Source organism: Triticum urartu, chromosome 7A (genome assembly GCF_056163025.1).
Source record: "Triticum urartu cultivar PI428250 chromosome 7A, HENAU_Tu73, whole genome shotgun sequence".
Taxonomy (NCBI): Eukaryota; Viridiplantae; Streptophyta; class Magnoliopsida; order Poales; family Poaceae; genus Triticum; species Triticum urartu.
The window spans coordinates 687,417,801-687,437,217 of NC_141879.1; the positions used below are offsets into that span (position 1 = coordinate 687,417,801).

General features: G+C 45.5%; 1 protein-coding gene across 3 annotated transcripts; it reads left to right on the forward strand.

Moving 5' to 3' along the window:
• The first annotated feature begins 4,930 nt into the window (after positions 1 to 4,930).
• On the forward strand, positions 4,931 to 10,303 carry LOC125521710 (nuclear intron maturase 3, mitochondrial). Of its 3 annotated transcripts, XM_087535323.1 has the most exons (4): positions 4,931 to 7,382; positions 7,481 to 7,545; positions 7,624 to 8,477; positions 9,844 to 10,303. In XM_087535323.1, the coding sequence occupies exon 1, from the start codon at positions 4,999 to 5,001 to the stop codon at positions 7,207 to 7,209; it is 2,211 nt and encodes a 736-aa protein (XP_087391449.1). In that variant the 5' UTR covers positions 4,931 to 4,998; the 3' UTR covers positions 7,210 to 7,382; positions 7,481 to 7,545; positions 7,624 to 8,477; positions 9,844 to 10,303. The 3 variants fall into 3 exon arrangements, with proteins under 3 accessions (XP_087391449.1, XP_048542725.2, XP_048542728.2); XM_048686768.2 differs by lacking the exon at positions 7,624 to 8,477; XM_048686771.2 differs by lacking the exons at positions 7,624 to 8,477; positions 9,844 to 10,303 and adding an exon at positions 8,697 to 9,837.
• Positions 10,304 to 19,417: the final 9,114 nt, after the last annotated feature.

The window sequence follows — 19,417 nt, forward strand, 5'->3', positions numbered from 1 at the left end:
CTTCATCACACACACTGGTTCTATCCTTCCCATCTCTTTATCTACAGTTGGCTCTTGTGAAGTCAGTGCCTATTTGCTTTATCTATTTGTCTTCACTGTGTACCTGATCCTTACTGCCTAGCTGCTATTGGTCATTGTGGTTTCACTTCATTAAATGCTTGACTATGGTCTGCCTAGTGTAGTCTACCTTTCGCTGCATGGTAATAGGTTTATTTCTATCATTTGTCTTTGAAACTTTGATGTTTTGAAGACTTTCATAAAAATCGCCTATTCACCCCCCCTCTAGTCGATATAACACACTTTCACAAACACGCCACCAGAAAAGCATAAATTTTTGTTTCATATCTTCACTCACCTTATTTAGCAGGATTAGGACCCCAATCCCTTCTAGTGTATTCTATTCCATGCTCAGGGGGCAGGTTCCATACCTCCTTTAGTTCGTGCCACAGGGCTCTTGCAAATGTGCATCTTTGTGCCATATGGAAGCCTGTTTCATCATCGGCTCCACATACATTACAAGTCGGGATGAGGCCTGGGATGCGTCGAAATCTATTAGTTTGAACCGCCAGTGACCCAGTTGCTAGTATTCATGTGAAAATGCGTGCTTTTGGGGGTACATTTGTCTTCCAGATATTATTCCAAATACTGTGATCCCCTTGGGTATTGTGCCTGGACCCAATCACCACAGGAGCCTTTTCGTCCATGGCTAACCGGTATGCGCTACGAACACAGAAAATTTCATTTTTTTCGGGCTGCCAAGCACTATAATCCTCTTCATCATAATTTGGTAGTCGGATGCTCAAAATATCATTTGCATCTTCGCATGTAAATATATGCATGATGTAATCTTCCTTCCAAGCGTGACTCTCCTGGTCGATGAGGTCTGCTACCCAACGGGTTCGTGAGCTTGTCGGATTTATGTTTATTTTTATGTTTCCTCTCGGGATCCAATTATCTCTCCAAATACGGACACTATTTCCGCTGCAAATGCGTCAAATACATCCTTTTTTCAGGAGTTGTAAACCATGCATGATGCCACTGAAAGATTGACAGCATGCAATTCTTGCATAGGGCCGTGTTCGCTGAAGTGGTCCGGTCTATAACCACGACGAGAAAAACAGAGATTCCAAAAGGAGGCCAGCCATGCATAGTCTCCTGTAGGTTTTCAAAGCGCCACAATTTTGTTAAGGCTCCTTTGATTAATTCAAAGGATTTTTGAAGGATTTCCGTACTCAAGATTTTTTTTTTCCTAAGAAATGTTATGCACTCTATTATGGAGGAACTTTTTGATCCACGCAAACGTCTTCAGACAATTCCATTGTCTCTCTTGTGGCGTTAAACAGTCTATGATCCGAAATCTTGTAGTTTTCAAATCTTGTAGGATTCAAGATATAATAGGCTAATAGAACTATGCATTTTTTCTTGTTACTATGTTTTTAAAATCCCATGACATTTTCCTTCGGCCATCGCTGCATTGTAGCATTTTTTTTAGTGGTGCCAACACTTTGTTGATCTAAGTGAGCATTAAGAGGGATACATGCTAGGTCGGGAGGAGAAATGAGCCACAAGTGGTGACCCTGATAAGCAAAAAGGGAGTGTTTGGCTAGATTATGCGCATCAACATTCGACGCTCTACCTTAAAAAATAAAACTATTGGAACTACGTAGTCGAATTTCTCTAATCACTGTCAAATAAGCTCCTCCAATACAGTCTTGAATATCTTGTACCACCGGTTTGCGGTCACACGCCACCACCGGGTGTTGAACAGACAAATCTTCTACAAGTGCAAGAGCCTCACGACAGGCTATAGCTTCCAACACAGCCGGGTCGGTGACTCCCTCTTCCCGAATCGCTGCATTGTAGATTTTTTTTTTTTTTGAGAATCGCTGCATTGTAGATAGGAGCGGCAATGTCGATGGCAATGAAAAGGGATTATGAGATACAAAAGCAAGTGCCCGCTCCCCCGCTCCCCCGCTAGGGTTTCTCACCGCCGCCGGCGGCCGCCCGGCGCAGGCCCCCCTTCCCCCATCCCCTCCTCCCCACCTTGCCGCCTTCGCCGTCTCCCCGGAAGGCGGCCGGGGCGGTGCACGCCCGCCCTTCCTTCTCATTCATCCTCCTCCGCCCTTTCCCCCCGCCGCCGCCGGCGGTCGCCCCCGGGTCCGGCCGGGTGGTGTCGGCGGCGGCAGGTCGTCCCTTACCCGCGCGCTCTCCTCCTTCCCGGGGTGGGGGGAGGCGGCGGTGGTGCTCGGTTGGTGGCGGCCCGGCGTCCTGGTGGCGGAGGCCGGCGGCGCTCGCCGCGGTGGTGCCGCCTCTTGGCGGCGGGGCGTTCCGGTGGTGCTGGATGGCCGGTGGCGCGTCCCCGGCCCAGATCTGGGCCTGTAGAGCCCCATCTAGGTCCTTGCGGGTCGGCTCCGGCGCGACCGCGACGCTCTCTGTATGGGGAGGCTGGGGAGCGGCTTGGACTGGGGCAGCGGTGTCGACGGCGTGCTAGCTGCTGTGCGGAGGCGGGAGCTGTCCGGGCCTGTGGGCCACGGGCACGGTAGGCTCCTGCTTTGGCGTCCGGTCGGCTACCGTCATGGACGGTGGAGGTGGGGCCCTCCCGTATGCTGACGGTGCTGCTGCCCTAGTCCCGACTCCTCTTCTTTGTTGTGCAGACCATTTTCGCGGTGACGTGGTGAGACAGCGTGGGAAGCTTCGTGTCCGTGCTGGCGCAGGGTGGTGGTCGGTTTGGTGGCGAGCTCCGGAGTGCCTGAGGTGGAGGATGGGGTCGGGAGAAATCCCTGTTGGCTTGGCCGACACCGACGCGGTGGCGCCTGAGGGTGCCACCGGACCTTCCTGGAGGGCGTCGGGGTTACCCTTCCTCTCTCCTCGCCGTATACCGCGGGAAACCCTTAGCAGCAGCGTCGCCATCATCGCGTCCCTTCTTGGAGGTGTTGATTGGTACCGGCGCTTCGGAGTCTCGGAGCTTGGTGGGCAACTCCGGTGGACGCAGCGGTCGCGAGGCTTCGTCGTTTTTGTCGATCCGCCGTTGTCGGCATTTGTTTCTTTTCTTTTTCTCTTTCTTTCTTTTGGGCGTGCTTGTACTGCTTTCGCCCCAGCACCTTTCGTTGGTTGTATCGGATGGTTGCTTTGGAATACAAAGCGGGGGGAAACCCTTTTTCTCAAGGGATTATGAGATGGACTGGCCCAATTAGCTACAGTTGTGCTAGACAAGTTACGGTTATTGGGAAGGTTATAGATCTAGTTTTTTGGGGTTTGGCAAGGCTCTAGCTCAGTTTTTCCTATTATTGTTGTTGTTGTTTTACGGGAAAAACTTTCGATCTATTCGTCAACTGTCAAGATAGTACAAAGAACACAAAAATTCGTAGACTGTCTAGCGATGACTACAAGCATTATAGAGCGAGTCGAAGACGCGCCGTCGTCATCGCTTCTCCATTACCCGAGGGGCAAACCTTGTTGTAGCAGACAGTTTGGAAGTCGTCGTGCTAAGGCCTTAAAGGACCAGTGCACTAGAACAATAACCATCACCAATAAAGAGAAAAGTAAATCGGAAGGATCGAACATGTAGACACACAAACATAGACAAATGAAGACTAGATCCAAGTGGATCCATGAAAGACAAACGTCAACTGAATCCAGCGAGATCCGTCGGAGACAAACCTCCACACGTCCTTCGATGACACGCTAGAAGCACCACCGGGACGGAGGCTAGGCGAGAAGAACCTTATTCATATTTTCAAGAAGCTGTAACCGTCTCGCCTTCGATTGAAACTCGAGCAAACATAGAAAAAGTATCTAAAGACGGAGCTCTCCCGCCGACAAGGACAAGGATCCACCGCGCCGCAAACCTTAGCGTGGGTTCCCTTGCATGGGTATAGGCGCGAAGGGGTATATGCCGTTGACTGTACTAATTTTTTATATAAAAAATGTTCCCGAACACTTTTTTTATAGATGTTTCATTTTCTCAAAACAGGCCAATGTTTTAAAAAGATGTTTAGACATTTTAAGAATATTCACAAAAGCTTTAAAAATATTCATGTTTCCAAAAATGCCCTCAAATTTTCAAAAATATGTTCTTGTTTAAAGAAAAACTCACTTTGTTTAAAGATAATATTTTTTTTGAAAAAATTAGATAAAACCAACAAAATACTAATGAAACAGAATCGCTCGCTGCTATGGCCACAACAAGAGCTCATGGGCACAAAATAGGCCGCCCAAGTCCTCACGTCTATGTGACACATTCACATCTTTTAGCACTTAGCGACACAGGAGCTCCTGACAGAAGCGACCGAGCGAGCTCGGGGCTCTCTTGTTTTATGGCTCGCTTCAATATTTGTGGTCTTTGCTAGGTGGTGTATCTATATAGATGTAATCTCCTTTACTCCCTCCGTCCAGGTGCATAGGGCACCTAAAAAAATCCTAAAATTCCAAAAATATTAGACGCAATTCAATTAAATGCTCCTCGTTTATCTAAACTGCCTCGTTCTTTCGATCCGTGAGAGAAGGAAAGAGCCAATGCATGCACGGTAGCCAGGCGCTGATTAGGCGAGCGAATTCCACGGGTAGGCCGTGTGAGGTGTGACGTGGGATATTTCCTTTGCATGGGTTAGCTGAAACGGCCAGCACTAATGACGGAATTAATTTTTAAATTCAGTTTCGTTTTTTAGGGAAACCTGTGCGCGCTCTCCTTCAATCTCAACCTGCCTAAATCGCAGAGCTTTTCCTTAGGCGCCCTATGCATCTGGACGGAGGGAGTACTTCTTTGTAGTGGCATGATGTTTGGTGAAATGATAGAATGTTTTTCTCGGTTCTTTTTAACCTTTTTGGGCCATTTGTTTGTGCTTGAAGTGCCGTGTGCTTCGTGACTCGGCCCTTTCTTCGGCCCACCACGCGCGCGGAGCCTGTCTGGTGGTCTAGTCGCGGCGGTCGCAAACTTGCGCTTTCCTCCCGCCCGCCGGCCGCCGCCTCCGCCCCCTCCCCACCTCCGCCGCGCCGCACATGCTCCCCCGCCTCGCCCGCGCGCACCGCCGCGTCCTCCTCCCCACACGTCGCGCCCTCTCCACCTCCACCACCACCACCGTCGCCGTGCCGGCGCCGCTCTCCGCCGCGGAGCTCGAGGCGCTGCTCCGCCGCGACCACTACTCCGCCTCCACCCGCCGCTTCCACTCCCTGCTCCCGCTCCTCTCCCACCCCTCCCTCCTCCTCGCCTCCGCCCTCCTCCTCCGCCACCGCTCCCACCCCTCCCTCCCCCCATCCACGGACCCCCTTCCTCTCCCCACCGCCGCCGCCGCGCCGCCCTCCCCCTCCTCCCACCTCCGCCTCATCCTCCCCTCCCGCCTCAAGGGCCGCCCGCTCCCGCTCCCGTCCCTCCCGCTCCGCCTCGCCATGCTCTCCGCGGCCTCCGCCCTCGACGCCGTCTTCGCCCCGCGCGCAGCCACCTTCGCCTACCGTGCCCGCCACGCCGCCATCCGCTACCTCCGCTCCATCCCCAACGCCACCTGGTTCTTCCGCGTCGCCATCCCGCGCCAGCCCTTTGCCACCCGCCACGTCCGTCGCCTTCTCGACGCCATCTCCGGCAAGGTCGACGACCCCGGGTTCCTGGACTATCTGCGCGAGATGTTCCTCTCCGATGCGATAGCCTTCGAGCTCGGCGGCTCTGAGCTCTGCCGCGGGCTCCCGCAGGAGTCGGAGCTCACCAGCACGATGCTGAACATATTCTTTGATCCTGTGGATAGAGAGGTGATGGCCATCCGGGAGGAGGTGCACAAGAAGAATCCCAGAGTTAAGGATGACAGCGTTCGGCATACGCCTGTGAGAGTGTATGCCGTCCGGTATCTCGACGAGACGATGGTTGTGACCTCCGGGTCGAAGATGCTCACACTTGAGGTCAGAGATAGGATCCTCTCAGTGTTTGAGAGGGATTTGGAGGTGAAGGTTGACAGGTTTGGTAGCTCAGTTCACAGTGCAGCGTCAGAGAAGATGGAATTCCTGGGGATGGAGTTTCAAGCCGTGCCGCCGTCAGTCTTACACCCTCCCATGTCTGAGAAGGCGAAGAGGGCAAGGAAGATGTATCTGAAAAGGAAAGCAGCGGAGGCGCAGGAGCTGAAGAATGCCCGGGAGACACGGAGGAAGAAGCTTGGGTTGAAGATACTGAACCACTTGTTCAAGAAGGTGAGGCGTGGGCATGAGTTTGAGTTTGCCTTCCGAATTGAGGATGAAGTGCGGCAGGAGTTCAAGGGTTGGGCAGAGGAGACAGTGGTTGAATACTTCAAGTCGCAGGAGCATCGCCGTCATTGGCACCGATTGTTCACATCTGGTGACTTCTTGTCACTGAATAGGGTGAGGGATCAGTTGCCATCAACATTGGTGGACTCCTATGACCAATTACAGGAAACACTCGACAGGTTTTTGATGCCGAGGAGGGGCCATGACATAACTGAGGATGAGGAGATGCTAGCAGAGGAGGAGGACGAGAGACAATATGAGAATAGGATTGTTGAGGACTTGACAGAGTTGAAGATGAGGGTCAATGCACCAATAGAGCTTGTAAGAAAGGCGGTAAAGTTGGCCGGGTTCACAAATTCCATGGGACGGCCACGGCCAATAAAGCTACTTATCTGTCTGGATGATGCAGATATCATCAAATGGTATGCTGGTGTGGGGAGGAGGTGGCTAGATTTTTTCTGCTGCTGTCGGAATTTCAAGATGGTCAAGATTGTTGTGAGTTATCACTTGAGGTTCTCCTGCTTCTTGACATTGGCGGAGAAGCATGAGTGCACCAAGAGGCAAGCAATTAGCCATTATACAAAGGATTTGAAGGTGACAAATGAAAATGGAGTGCCTGAAGTGTACTTTCCAACAGAGAAGGAGATCAAGATGATGGGTGATAAGAATCTCTCTGATCCAAAGCCTGTGGATGGAGCCTTGACAATGATCTTGGTCAGGTTGGCGGTCGATGACACCTCCCTCCCATGCCTGGCTCATTTTTGTGCTGGAACAGACACTGCCCTTTACCGGATACGTCTTTTGCAGAATCGACTAAATGTCGATCCTTTGAATGAAAAGAAGTGGGTCCAAGGACTAAGTGCCATTCATGAGAGTCTGAACAAGAAATGCCTCCCACTGTGCTCCATACATGCAAGCGATCTACTTCTTGGCAAGATTACTCTCCGAGATATTGATTGTACTCAGTTTGTTGATGTGGTGTGAAAAGAAAAAACAACTTGCATGATGCCTAGTTCGAAACACAAAGCTCACGTAAAGATGCAATACTGCAGTGCTTGCCAAGTGTATTTAGTGCTGATTGCATTTGGCACTGTACATGTCCTGGATATCCATCCTGTCAGTGGGTAGAGCAAATACTGATTAGTTTTTTTACAGAGGTATGTGTTCCTCATTTATGACTGTTCTGATCGGGAGGTGCTACATGTCACAACATCACTAACTGAATCTTTGATTCTGTTATCTGTTTTCTGTTCAGGAATGATGTGGTATGCTAGTTTTACCATTGAATGTGCAAACTAACTTCATATCAGTTTTACTCAGGTATTTCTCTGTTTCAACAGCTCTGTTAAAATCAGATACTACTTATTTTTAATCCACTGTACTTTTTTGTGTGTCTAGGTTTGAGACTAAGTTGACACTATAAAATATTTGGCACTAGCTAAAATTTCAGCCAAGGTTTTGTTTGCCTATGATTTGGTCAACGTTGACAAGAATATGAAATAGAGTTGGCAAGTTGGTATGGGCCTGCCAAAAAGAAATTGGAATCATTGAAAGAAGCATAACTTGTTTGGCTATGACCAAAAAAAGTTATAGGGCTGGTTTTGGGTACCAACAAAACATACCCATAAGGTGCAACATATGCCACCTGAGAAAGATTTATTAGTTATCATGTCTGTTATTATGAAGTACACCATATGCTTCCCCTGCCTGTGTTTATAAATTTATATTTAAATAAATATACTGAGTAGATTCTGCAATAGTTAGTTGGCAAACTCACTGTTCTCTTAATTAGTCGGTCTGAAACTTCTAGGATTCTGCATTTTATTGTTTTGAGGGTATGGCTCAAAAACTTTGTCTGGCTTTGCTGTGTAATTTGACTAGCTAGTTCCCCCTGTTCCTCCTGCCTACACCCTCCGCTTCTTGCATGTCTACTTTCTGTAACAAAATTGGTTCAGGTAGGCTGTTTCAGGAGGCTTTAAGAATGTGAAATTTGGTCGACTAGATCAATGTTTCGGCAATTTGAATTTGAGCTATTCTCCAATCCATCGATCTGTGTTTTTTCCTGTGCAATATTCATATGCAGGAACCTTGCAGTGCGATTTAACTCATGAAGATGGCCGAATATTATTTCTGTGTGAACAAAGAAGTTGTAGAACTTTGTGTAGATGTTCATAGTGTACTTATTTGCGGAATTTGGTGGTAGCATGCAAAAGGATTCAGAATTGTGAAGTTAACTAGGAGTAAATTATATGGTTAGTAACATGCCTTTCCTTGCTGACGTAGTTTTGAGTCCTGCGGAGGGCTGGGGTATTACATATCATGACTGTTGTGATGAAATAGCCATATGCTTCTACTATCAGTTTTATAATATTTAAATAATTCAGGAAATAGGTTCTGTAATAGCTAGCTGGCAAAACTCAATAGTCTGCCCTGCCATTTTTATGTTTATGCTTTTCTTTGTTCTGCACTAGGTATAAAGTTTGCTGGTTGCAGCTCAATTTGGAGAGTAGTGAGGTCCGTGGCTGCTTTGGGGTGTACTTCCTCGGTTTTTCCTGCCTGGGAAACCATTTGTGATTGTGTGCTCCTGCCTTCTGGTGTTGACGCCCGACCAATTATTTATCCGTGCTCGTCCTTGCCTACACCCCTCTCACCCTCTGTTTCCTCCATGTCTACTTTCTGTGAGAAAATTGTTTTAGCTAGGCTGTTTTCGGTTTTCAGTAGTTTTCTTATAAAATGTGACTATGGAGTATGATATACATGCAATTCCTTGTGTGGTTTCTTTGCATGGAGCTCAATGTAATATCAATACTTTTTGCTGCTGCTCTCATCAGACATCTTCACTTCACCTCAAACATTGCTCCCAGCGCTTGGGCTGTGGAAGATGCTCCACTCCTGAGATCTCCGACCATCTGTTCGTTGATTGCCCTTTTGTCGACTCGCAACATTCTCTGAAAACAGGGCTCCAGACCTACAAATTGGTCAAAGCCCACATGCTGTTCACCCACATACCCAGAGGAACATTCTTATCTTCCTCTGTTGGCATGTCTGGTCTAATCTGCCATATTTTTCTTTGTCGGCGACATCCTTTGGCATTGTGATGAAGATAGTGCCTTGTCTTATGAAAAAAAAAGATTTGACGACACTGCTGGCTCTTGGCTAACTGAAGCACGAAGCTTCCTGCTCTCTCTTCTCTCCTGATTTTTTTTATGGACATTGAGTTGTAGGCTTGAGCCGCCCTATTATTATTGGGCCTCTTCTGTCCTCCATAGATATATCCAGGGGCATGGTACTGTCAAATCTGCCTCCGAAGAAATTAGTGATGCACTTGCCAAGGAAGGAGAAGATCTAGAAATGTTGCGAACATGTTGGTAACTAGTGTTGATGCTCAAATAATTCCTAAAGTTCAATATTATTCTCCACAAATGTATTTAAGTTAAGCTAATTAATTTAACAAACAAGCTTGTTGAGTGGCAATCCAAAACCTTTTAGGTTTTTTTTTGTATTATGTGTTTAATAGGAACCCAAAATCATCAATTCTATAGTTTTATCGTTGGTTTAACTCTTTGTATTTTATACCTTTTTTGTTTACACTTGTATTTATATAATTTAATGTTTCAGGTCCAAACGGAGTAGAAAAACTGTACTAGAAACATTTTCCAGGGTAGACAACACGTTGGTGCCTGAAGCCACTCTGCGGGGGCTTGACAAAGGCGGACTGGCATCAGGTGACTTGCCTCTTGGCAGTCACTGCGTAACATGCGCCCACCCATCTGCCGTTCAAATAAGATCCAATGGCACTGATTGGCCCAAGTGAAAACAAGCCACTTTCTTCCTGATCGAAAGGCCACCAGCCACTGAAGGCCAAAACTGCCCAAAAACGATTCAGACTTAACCTTTTTTTCAGGCATTCGACAGTAGCAACCATAAAACAACAGTGGCCACAAATTAGCAAGATTAGCTAGATATAATTAGCCCACGAGGCTATAATCTCCTTTCTTGTAAATGATGTAGCCCTGCTGTCCAACGAATAAAGCAGATTTAACTGTTAATTCTTTTTTACAGTGGACGGTTTGCCATAGTAGAATCTGCATCCTATTTGCTGAGTCTACTCATTCTCATTGAAACTGAGAACTGGCGCAGTTCAAGCATGCATCAATCGATACATCAGCACATCCAGCCATCAGCCACCCATTAGAGAGGTTAAAAAAAGATCCATACTTGCACATCTTTAGGCAGTTGACGATACGAACAAAACATTCATTTTTCATCGCATTAGAGATGAAACAACGCTAACCAGTTAAGCTTAAAAATAGCGAAAACAACAATCCTATATGCTGTACATGACCATGTCCATTCATTCAGTGCTTAACATTGAAAGAAACAACAGCCCAACAATATTGCTAAAGACAAGCACTAGTATTACACGAGCAAATTATAGGCTGCCGCACAGTACTCAGCGTGCAAATTCTGCAACAACACGTCTTGCTACTGAACAATCATTGGAGTTGGAGTACACAAAATAGGCCATTTTACTTGTACACTTAAGCCACAAAAGACTCTAGTCAGCCCCAAAGGACTATAGTTTTTTTTTTAAAGATCCAGCTGATGGCCGGCACATATTGATCAATAGCAAAGAGCAAGCAGGAAATGCAGAAGGTGGTTTTCTGATCGAGTGATCAAGGAGGTAAAAAGAAGAAAATAGGTTTATGGTAAACCGTTTACCCCTCAGTCGATACATAACCACCACTACTCACGGCGGGTCCCCAAATGGGTGCTCTGAGAGGGTTGCTCTTGTCTGACACCAAAGCTCAAGGGTTCTTCTGATGCTTGTTGTGATATTCGCCGAACTGGCCACCTTTTTTTCTTCTTCTGAAAGTGCACTCGTTTCGTTGATGCCAAATTTCTCCAAGTATCATGATGAACATCGATCTTACAACCTTTTTGTGTTATAGTCTTGCTCCATAGATAATTTCTTTTGTGATGTCAGCCGCTTTTGTGTTGCTCTGCCAATTGTCAGGATGAAGTGAGTTGCATCAAAAACCACTAGCCGCCTTTGACCAAACTGAAAATGAGGAGGGGCACTTCCAGAATAGGTGCTCAGAGCTTTCTAGATTTCTTAAACACAGCTGGCAGAAATACTCATTTGGCCAGCCTCTTCTCTGAAGACGATAGTTGCACCATAGTCTATTCTTGTGCATCAACCAGACAAATTTTTTGGGGCGAGCCGGTGCCCACGCCTGCCAGAACAGTTTTCTAAAACTTGACTTGATCAGCCCCTGAAATTGGAATTTGTATGCCGAATTTGTGGAGAAAATGCCTGAGGCTTCATGGTTCCACTTGATTATGCCTCCGAGCTGGTCATTGAGCTGCATATTTTTTTGAGGTAAGCCATCTGTGCAGTCTGATTACCTCGGGCAAGGGAGGTTGAGCGTTGCCATGGGCAAGATCCGCGATCCAAGTGCCATCTGTCAGAGCTTCCTTCACTACCCCGTTCTTCCTTCTGGAGTGCTTGAAAAGCTCTGGGTAGTCCATCTTCAAGGTGTGCCACAACCAGTCCAGGAGCAGTTCGAGAAATTGGCCGCTTTGCCGTTGCCCAAGCTCGCTGTGGTGGATGCACTGAAGAGGGCTCTGTCGCCTTCGTTGCATGACAATTGTGTGCCCACCTATGGCCTTTCAGGGTTTGCCCACGAGTGCCAGAGGCATCTGAGCCTAAGTGCTCTGCTGAACCGTGTCAGGTCTGGGTTGCTGAGGCCGCGGTTGTCGGTCGGAGTGCATACCACCGGCCAACTGACCTTACATTTCCCCCAGTGAGCTCTTCGTCTTGAGCCCAAAGAAAACGACGTCCGATCTTGTCCACTTCAGTGAAGAACTTTCTGGAAACCGTAAGCACAATCAGGGTAAAAGTGTTGGAAATATGCCCTAGAGGCAATAATAAATTGATTATTATCATATTTCCTTATTCATGATAAAGGTTTATTATTCATGCTTTATTCATGCTAGAATTATATTGATTGTAAACTTAAATACATGTGTGGATACATAAACAAATACCGTGTCCCTAGTGAGCCTTTACTAGACTAGCTCATTGATCAAAGATGGTTATGGTTTCCTGTGTAGGGCTTGGAGGAGCTCTAGGAGATATTCCCAAGATACGTTGTTGAAAGCCTTTGCGATATCTAGTTTTAACAGCAGCACTGATATTTTCTTTCTATGTAGGGATCTAACCCCGTTTTGGACGTAGAGGAAGCTGTTATGCATGCACTTCTTGGCAAGGAATGTCGATTGGGCTGACAAGATGATGGTGTCAATGACGCCGGAGAGCCGCATGGAAAGAACCTTGGCCATCAACTTCGCTATCGAGTGGATTAGGATAACTAGTCGCCAACCCGTGCATTCGCACGGCCTAGTTCATTGTTACTGCATTTGAACCATATTATTAATTAACATATGGCAATCCATTTTGTACAATTACATTTGGACGTGCCATCTATTGAAACCTAAAGACACTGCAGTATAGGGATTCATAGGAGATTGTATTTTCACAAATGAGTAAGTCAGATGTAACCACATGAAATAATAAGATGACAACAAAATATAATTTGTTCTTAGATAAGTTATCGAAGTTCAATATATGGTTTTAGTAGCCCATATATATATATGACAACAGATGTTTGATATTTTGTTTTCCCCATTTCCGCAGTTTGTAAAGTCAACTAATTATTGCTTACTTGGTTACACTAATTCTTATGCGTCTAGGCTTGAAACTATTTATATGTTGCTATCTCAATAATTAACATGGTTACCAATAATATTCCTCTATGAAAATATTAAATTGTTTTACTTATGGTGTCCTTAACAAATCTTATACTTTTATTAATGATGGAAGTTTGCTACTCTTGTAAACTATCTCAATCTTGGAAACAGAAACAGAAGAAAATTATAACATATACACTTCATATATCCTTCAAATTAATTGAGAGAGGAAAAACAGTTGGTAAATAAAGAAGACATCGATCTTGGTTTAGTGAGTTATAAAAATCAAGCAATGTTATAACAAATAAGTTTGAATTACACAAAAGAAAGAAATTTATTGATTTTGAATTTGAAAAACGCCGCAACTTCACGCTTTCCTTGAACATGATGGTCCATAATCTTAAATGCATATATTGATTTTTTGTTAGATACGCTGTGACCACATATACGAATATATGTACAATTTAATTTTGGATCATAGATAAGCATAGATGTAATACATCTATGATGGCCTCAGGTGACAAATTTACTTCCTTGTTTAGTTATAGACTACATGGATCTGCTTTGCATTGGCATTAAACAAATGGCCCCAGTTGATTGGTTCGTATTTTTCCTTTTGTGTAAATTCTTCTTGGTTGCTTGGTCACAGGGGATTCTTCAAGGGGGGTTGGCCATTCACATAAAGAGTTTTGGAGCATTTCATAATAAATTTGAATAATGTGTCATCATTGGCCTTGTACATCTAATGATAGTCATAGGAATATATTTTTCAAAGACCGGTGCAAATCAGAGAAACTATTCTATTGTTTATTTAGTACAGAGACAACAAATTTATAAATAGTTGGAATTTAATTTCCCAATCTAACATTACATATATATGAACCTGACCTATTAAGCATGGACCCTCACAAGTCACTAAGTCCTTGGCCACGACAGAGAGCAAGCACAGCCTAGTGCGGGCAGCATCATACATATTTGCGAACTTGCATTAGAAGGGGAGGAGAGAAATTAAGGAGAAATTAGAGAGACATGGATTAGCTGCACATAAGGGTTAGTTGTAATTAAGAACCAATAAGAGCAAGTACTTGTATGGCTTGAATGACCACAACATATACGGCCCCTCACCTGTGAAGGCTAATGTGTCTTCATATGCATAGCATTGTGGAACATAAAACTACTAACATGTCATTACGTACCTAGAGTTCTACACATGGGTTTTGAGTCTTGACCGACGTACATGGTGTGCGTGTAGTTGTTTATTAATTAACGCTGGTGACTCCAGCTAGCAACCAAATAATGTAGATCGCTGGTTGATTTGTTGTAGAGCAAACCATACATACAGGAAAGAAAATATGGGCAAGATTGTATTAAGAGGAGATGTCTTTACGGAGAAGACAACAGACTGAAAGTGCAGGATGATAACATATCAAAGAAGAGAGCTAGATAGCACGATATATGCTTCACGTGGGGTAAATAATGATCTAAGAAGAGTGCTACCTAACATGATATATCCTTCACATGTTGTTGAGGACCATCAGATTGATGTGTAATCCGGCAATGTCAGCAGGTACCGGCGATATTACTTGAGACGCTAGTCTCTGACTCCATGAAACCTCTGTTATTTGTAGGAGCCGGATGACAAAGCCTCACAAAATTGCATCAAGTTGGTACTTCCATAATTATACCTGCAAGGGCAATAAAGAAACAAAATCCAGAACTTAACTATTGAATTCTAACACATGAAGCCATCATCTCAACATGTCGCTGCTGGCTCTTTTGTCTTGTGCAACGACAGCTGTAGGCTCTTGGTTTACACGTCCAGACAAAGGAGGGCCTAGTGCCCGGCAGCACCGCAGCGAAATAAGACCATTGTGCGAACCCTAGCTCGCGTGCACCGGACATCGGAAGAGAGTAGTTGTGGCTGCTAAATCGGATCTCATGCAATTGCCGTGAGGAAACACATGCTCCAATCTCGATTGAAGAAATGGGGTCATGGCTTTGACAGACAGATTGGTTTACGAAAGGAGTTTTTATTATTTCTTCTTACTTTAAACTGGTCCATGGGAGGATTTTTTAGGACGGAGCTTTCTTTTTACACGGACGTGCGGAGGTAGGATTGTTGCAGGATATAGAGATAGACTATAAGGCAGGTTTACGGAAGGACTTCTTTTTTCTTCTTTGTATGGGAGAATTTTTTTATGGAGACGTGAGGAGTTAGGATTATTGCACTATATAGAGATAGACTATAAGAGGTTAACGTGAGATCAATTGCTTGTATTTACTTCAATGATGTGAAGTTTTTTTTTTGCTGGAAACGCCACAAAGCTTTAGATAGATGAGATGGGATTTTCAAAATTATGTTTTAACGATTGAGAAAAGCCTGAAAACTGTTTTTTTTCTAAGAATCGTCTGATTTAATCTACACCGTAATAATTCGGTCCCACCAGATGAACGGCTCGTAAAATCTAATTAACGTAGGAATTTCTAGGAAGTCGGTAATTAGTAGAGGTATATATATAGATAGATATAGATAGATAGATAGATAGATAGATAGAGGTATAGATGGATAGATAGATAGATTGGTCTAAACTCACTGATTTTGGCTGCACCATCCTTCTTCGGGATCAAGGCCACCAGAGCAACGGAAAGGCTATAGTTAACTATTCCTGGTCGATCTGACCTTGTTTGTAAGTCTGCCATACAGCGAGGGCACCAACTCTTGTATGCGCATACCAACCAACCATTTGTCCTCCCAAAATAGCATTTTGTTCCCGTCACTAATCTCCGATCTCGTGGCCGCCCGAAAAAGTGCCTTAGCCTCTTTCGAAACTGCCCCAAAAGTCTCTCCCCATGGTTTGGAGTCATTAGTCGCCATAGCCATCTCGTCTACGCCACTATACTAAGCCAGCCCTGGTTAGGTATGCCAAGCAACTAGCCCATCTCGGCATACACACCACACCCTAAGCCACTGCACAGTTCCTTCCTCGAGCCATCGCCTTGGCACACCACAAAAATCCACAGAAAAGCTTGTTCATTGCTGCCATTGTCATTAGGGGAATATCAAGAGCAAGCATCACATGGATTAGAATGGCACATAACACCGACTTCACTAACATCATCCTGCTGCTCTTCGGTAGAGAGGCACTGTGATGCCCCTGTTTATAATCGTGCACTAATCATACACGCATCATGCAAGATCATGAACGGCGACTCACTTTAATATCACAAAAACAACTCTATGACACAAATTAAACAAAAATCTTTATATTACAAGCCCGAGTCACGAGGCCCAAAATACATTAGTCAACAAACAACATAAGTCCGGGTACAGATGAAGTTAAATAAGTTTTGCCTTAAGAAGGCTGATCAAAACAACAACACTAGATCGAAAAGGAGCATGGCTCCTGCTAGGTACCTCCGAACTACTCCTTGACATCGGACTCCACGTAGTAAGCACCATCGGGGTAACCCGCATCAGCGGTCCTACCAGCTGTTGCAGCAACCGGGTTGAATGAAAAGAGTAGCAAAGCAAAGATGAGTACTCATCCAAAGTACTCGCAAGACTTACATCATAAGTATACTAGATATGCATCGGTAACAAACGAATGGGGCTATATCTTTGGAATGAATTGCAAAAATGCCATAATAAAGGGGGAGAAGCTCAACTTAAAGAAGACTAACAACATCTTGCAGCAATAGAAGAGATGAGCGTATATGGTACCAACTTGTGCAAACATGTAGCAATAACCTGCCCAGATATCCTTTCGTCATCTCCTTGCGGGAAGGCGATCTTCAGGTATTCCTGTTTGTCATCTCGATGTGTTTTATCACATATCCAGTTTTAGTTGTAAGAGGTCTGGACAGAACTCCAAGTCATCATGTTACCGTGGACATGAGTATTTGAATAGTTTAACTTCCCTGCAGGGCTGCAGCACATGTAACCCGATATGCTCGATTACCTCTGGCCGAACACACTTTTCTGGGTAATTCCTGGCCTCGGATAATCGACATGCCAAAGTCCTACCTAGGCTCTCCAGGGAGGTCAACATGTTGGTCTACATCCTAAGTGCGAAGGGGTCATCGGCCGATCACCCTAAGCACTCCTGCACGTTGCGTGACTGGCCAAGGACCAAAGCCCACCTCTGTATACACAGCAGGCAGTTCCCCCTCACTCCAACAATCAACCCGTTGAACTGTGACATCTGACAAACCTCTCAGGAGGAACTAACGACGCCGAGGACCCCATAACCATTATCATGCATGATAGTTAGTGTGTATATACCAGTGGCAGTCTCAGATCAAATTCCCAAATCTTGCTAAGCTTGTTATTATGAAATAACCGCGGACACCGACTAGGGCCCAGGCCACCTCTCTCTGGATGGTCTCTGCCTGCCCTGTCGTTCTTCCACAGTGAATCACTCACGGATACTCTATGAGCCGACGTAACTTTAACGTATAATGTATAGTGTAATAGTATAGTGTATATCTGTGATCATCGCCTAGAGGGGATCATATGCTCTGATAGTATATCATGGCAAACAGACAAGAGTGTAGGGCAACTGATGAGACTAGCATATCTATGCTAAGCATAATAGGATTGCGTGTAAGGTATCAACATCAGTTTAACAAAAGCAGGCTATGCAGCAGAATATGATCTACTCATAATACATATCTGAACCGACTCTCTAATGAAAGAAGTAGAGAGAAAGAATAGTCGATATCGGACTGACCAAGGACGGGTCGTCATCGACGTATTCGTACTCGGGGACAACAGTAGTCTTGAGGTCTACCGGAAAGGAAGAGGAGGAGGTGGGAACAGACAAATAACAGACAGACAAATGGAAAACAGATGCTTGATAGGGCAATATGTGATGATGATATGCTCTAATGCATCCACTAAATTTTTTAAAAGAAGAGGGAATATATCTAAAAATATTTTTCTGGCTCTAGGTATTATTCGGTTAGTTAATCATGATGCAAAATGTCAACGTTCATTATGTTAGAGGGGTTTGTCTTGCATGTGAATGACATATTAAGATTTGTTATATTTTTTATGATCATTTGTCATATATAATTTGTTTTCATTTGAGTTATAGATTATTTTATATGAAATTTCAAAGTTTAATTTAATTTGTGAATATTATGGAATTATATTTAATTTGAAATATTAAATATGGAAACTGCTATGGGTACCCAAAAGTGTACCCGGCAAAGAGGCACAAGGCTGACAGGGCGGGCACAGTTGACTGCCCAGTCAGTAGTCAAGTGGGACTGTTGACTGGTCAATGGGGTCCAGTGGGACACAACTATCATTGACTGGCATTTTAAACAAATTACTAAACACATTTAATTAAAACGCGTGGGGCCACTAGTCATACTCATAGGAGGTCATTAGCGAGGGATTAGCGCCTAAACTAATGACGCGACGTCAACCGACCGGAGTTAACAGCCGGCGACCTCGATCTATAGCGAAGTCCTCTCGGGACCGTGTACAGGGCTGGATGGACGCGCCGGTTGGCCATACGGGCAGCTGGCACTCGCGCTTATCCGAAGGGACAAACGGGATGCTACGGGGTGGACAGAGGTGAGTGGATGGTGGAGCTGAGAGTATCTCCAGCCGTTCGCCTCCCCAGGACGCTGAAAAAGAGCGGTTTGGGGGTACGCCGGCGATAAACTCGGCGCTGGGGCGGTTTGGCACTCAGCCGTCGCCCCCAGGCGCCGAATTCAGCCCACTTTTGGCCCAAAAACGGCTCGATATCTGCGTGAATCGGCCCATATTCGGTCTGGTTCGGCGTGAATTTTTGCATACAAATAGAAATCAATTAGTTCGCAGGGTGGCGGCCGAGCGCGGGTGGTAGGAGGCGAATCTGGGCGTGTGGCTTGGCTTTTCGCCTGTCAATGTGGCCCCAGGAATGCTTTTCCCTTGCGCCGGAGCCCTCAAGCGCCCCCCAGTGCGCCGGGTTCGGCCTGCGAGCGCCGGGCGCAAAAATGGGCCGAGCCGGCGGAATTCGGCGTCCTGGGGTGCGACTGGGCCGTTTTTTGGGCACCGGCGCAGATAAATCGCCCGGGGAGGCCGTTCTGGGGGCGCGGCTGGAGATGCTCTGAGCAGCGGCGGCGCTCGGGCTGGTTTGGGCACTAAAAACTAAATCTATTGGCAAAACTGGCATATATGATTTACGATAAGCAAAACATAAGATTCAAGAATGATGCAATTTCATGTTTGTACTTTAAGGTTAGCATATACTTTGACCTAGTTACTATATTATCTATTATCATGGCGCAAAAATCTAAAATGCTTCTCCATTCCCAAGAGGCCCCACCTTCCAGGAACATCCTTGGTTGTCCTCACCTATCTTTGACTCTCACCACACCAGATAAATGAAAGTCCTCTAGATGTGACTCATACAAGAAATGACTTAGTTTGCAATCATAAATCTAT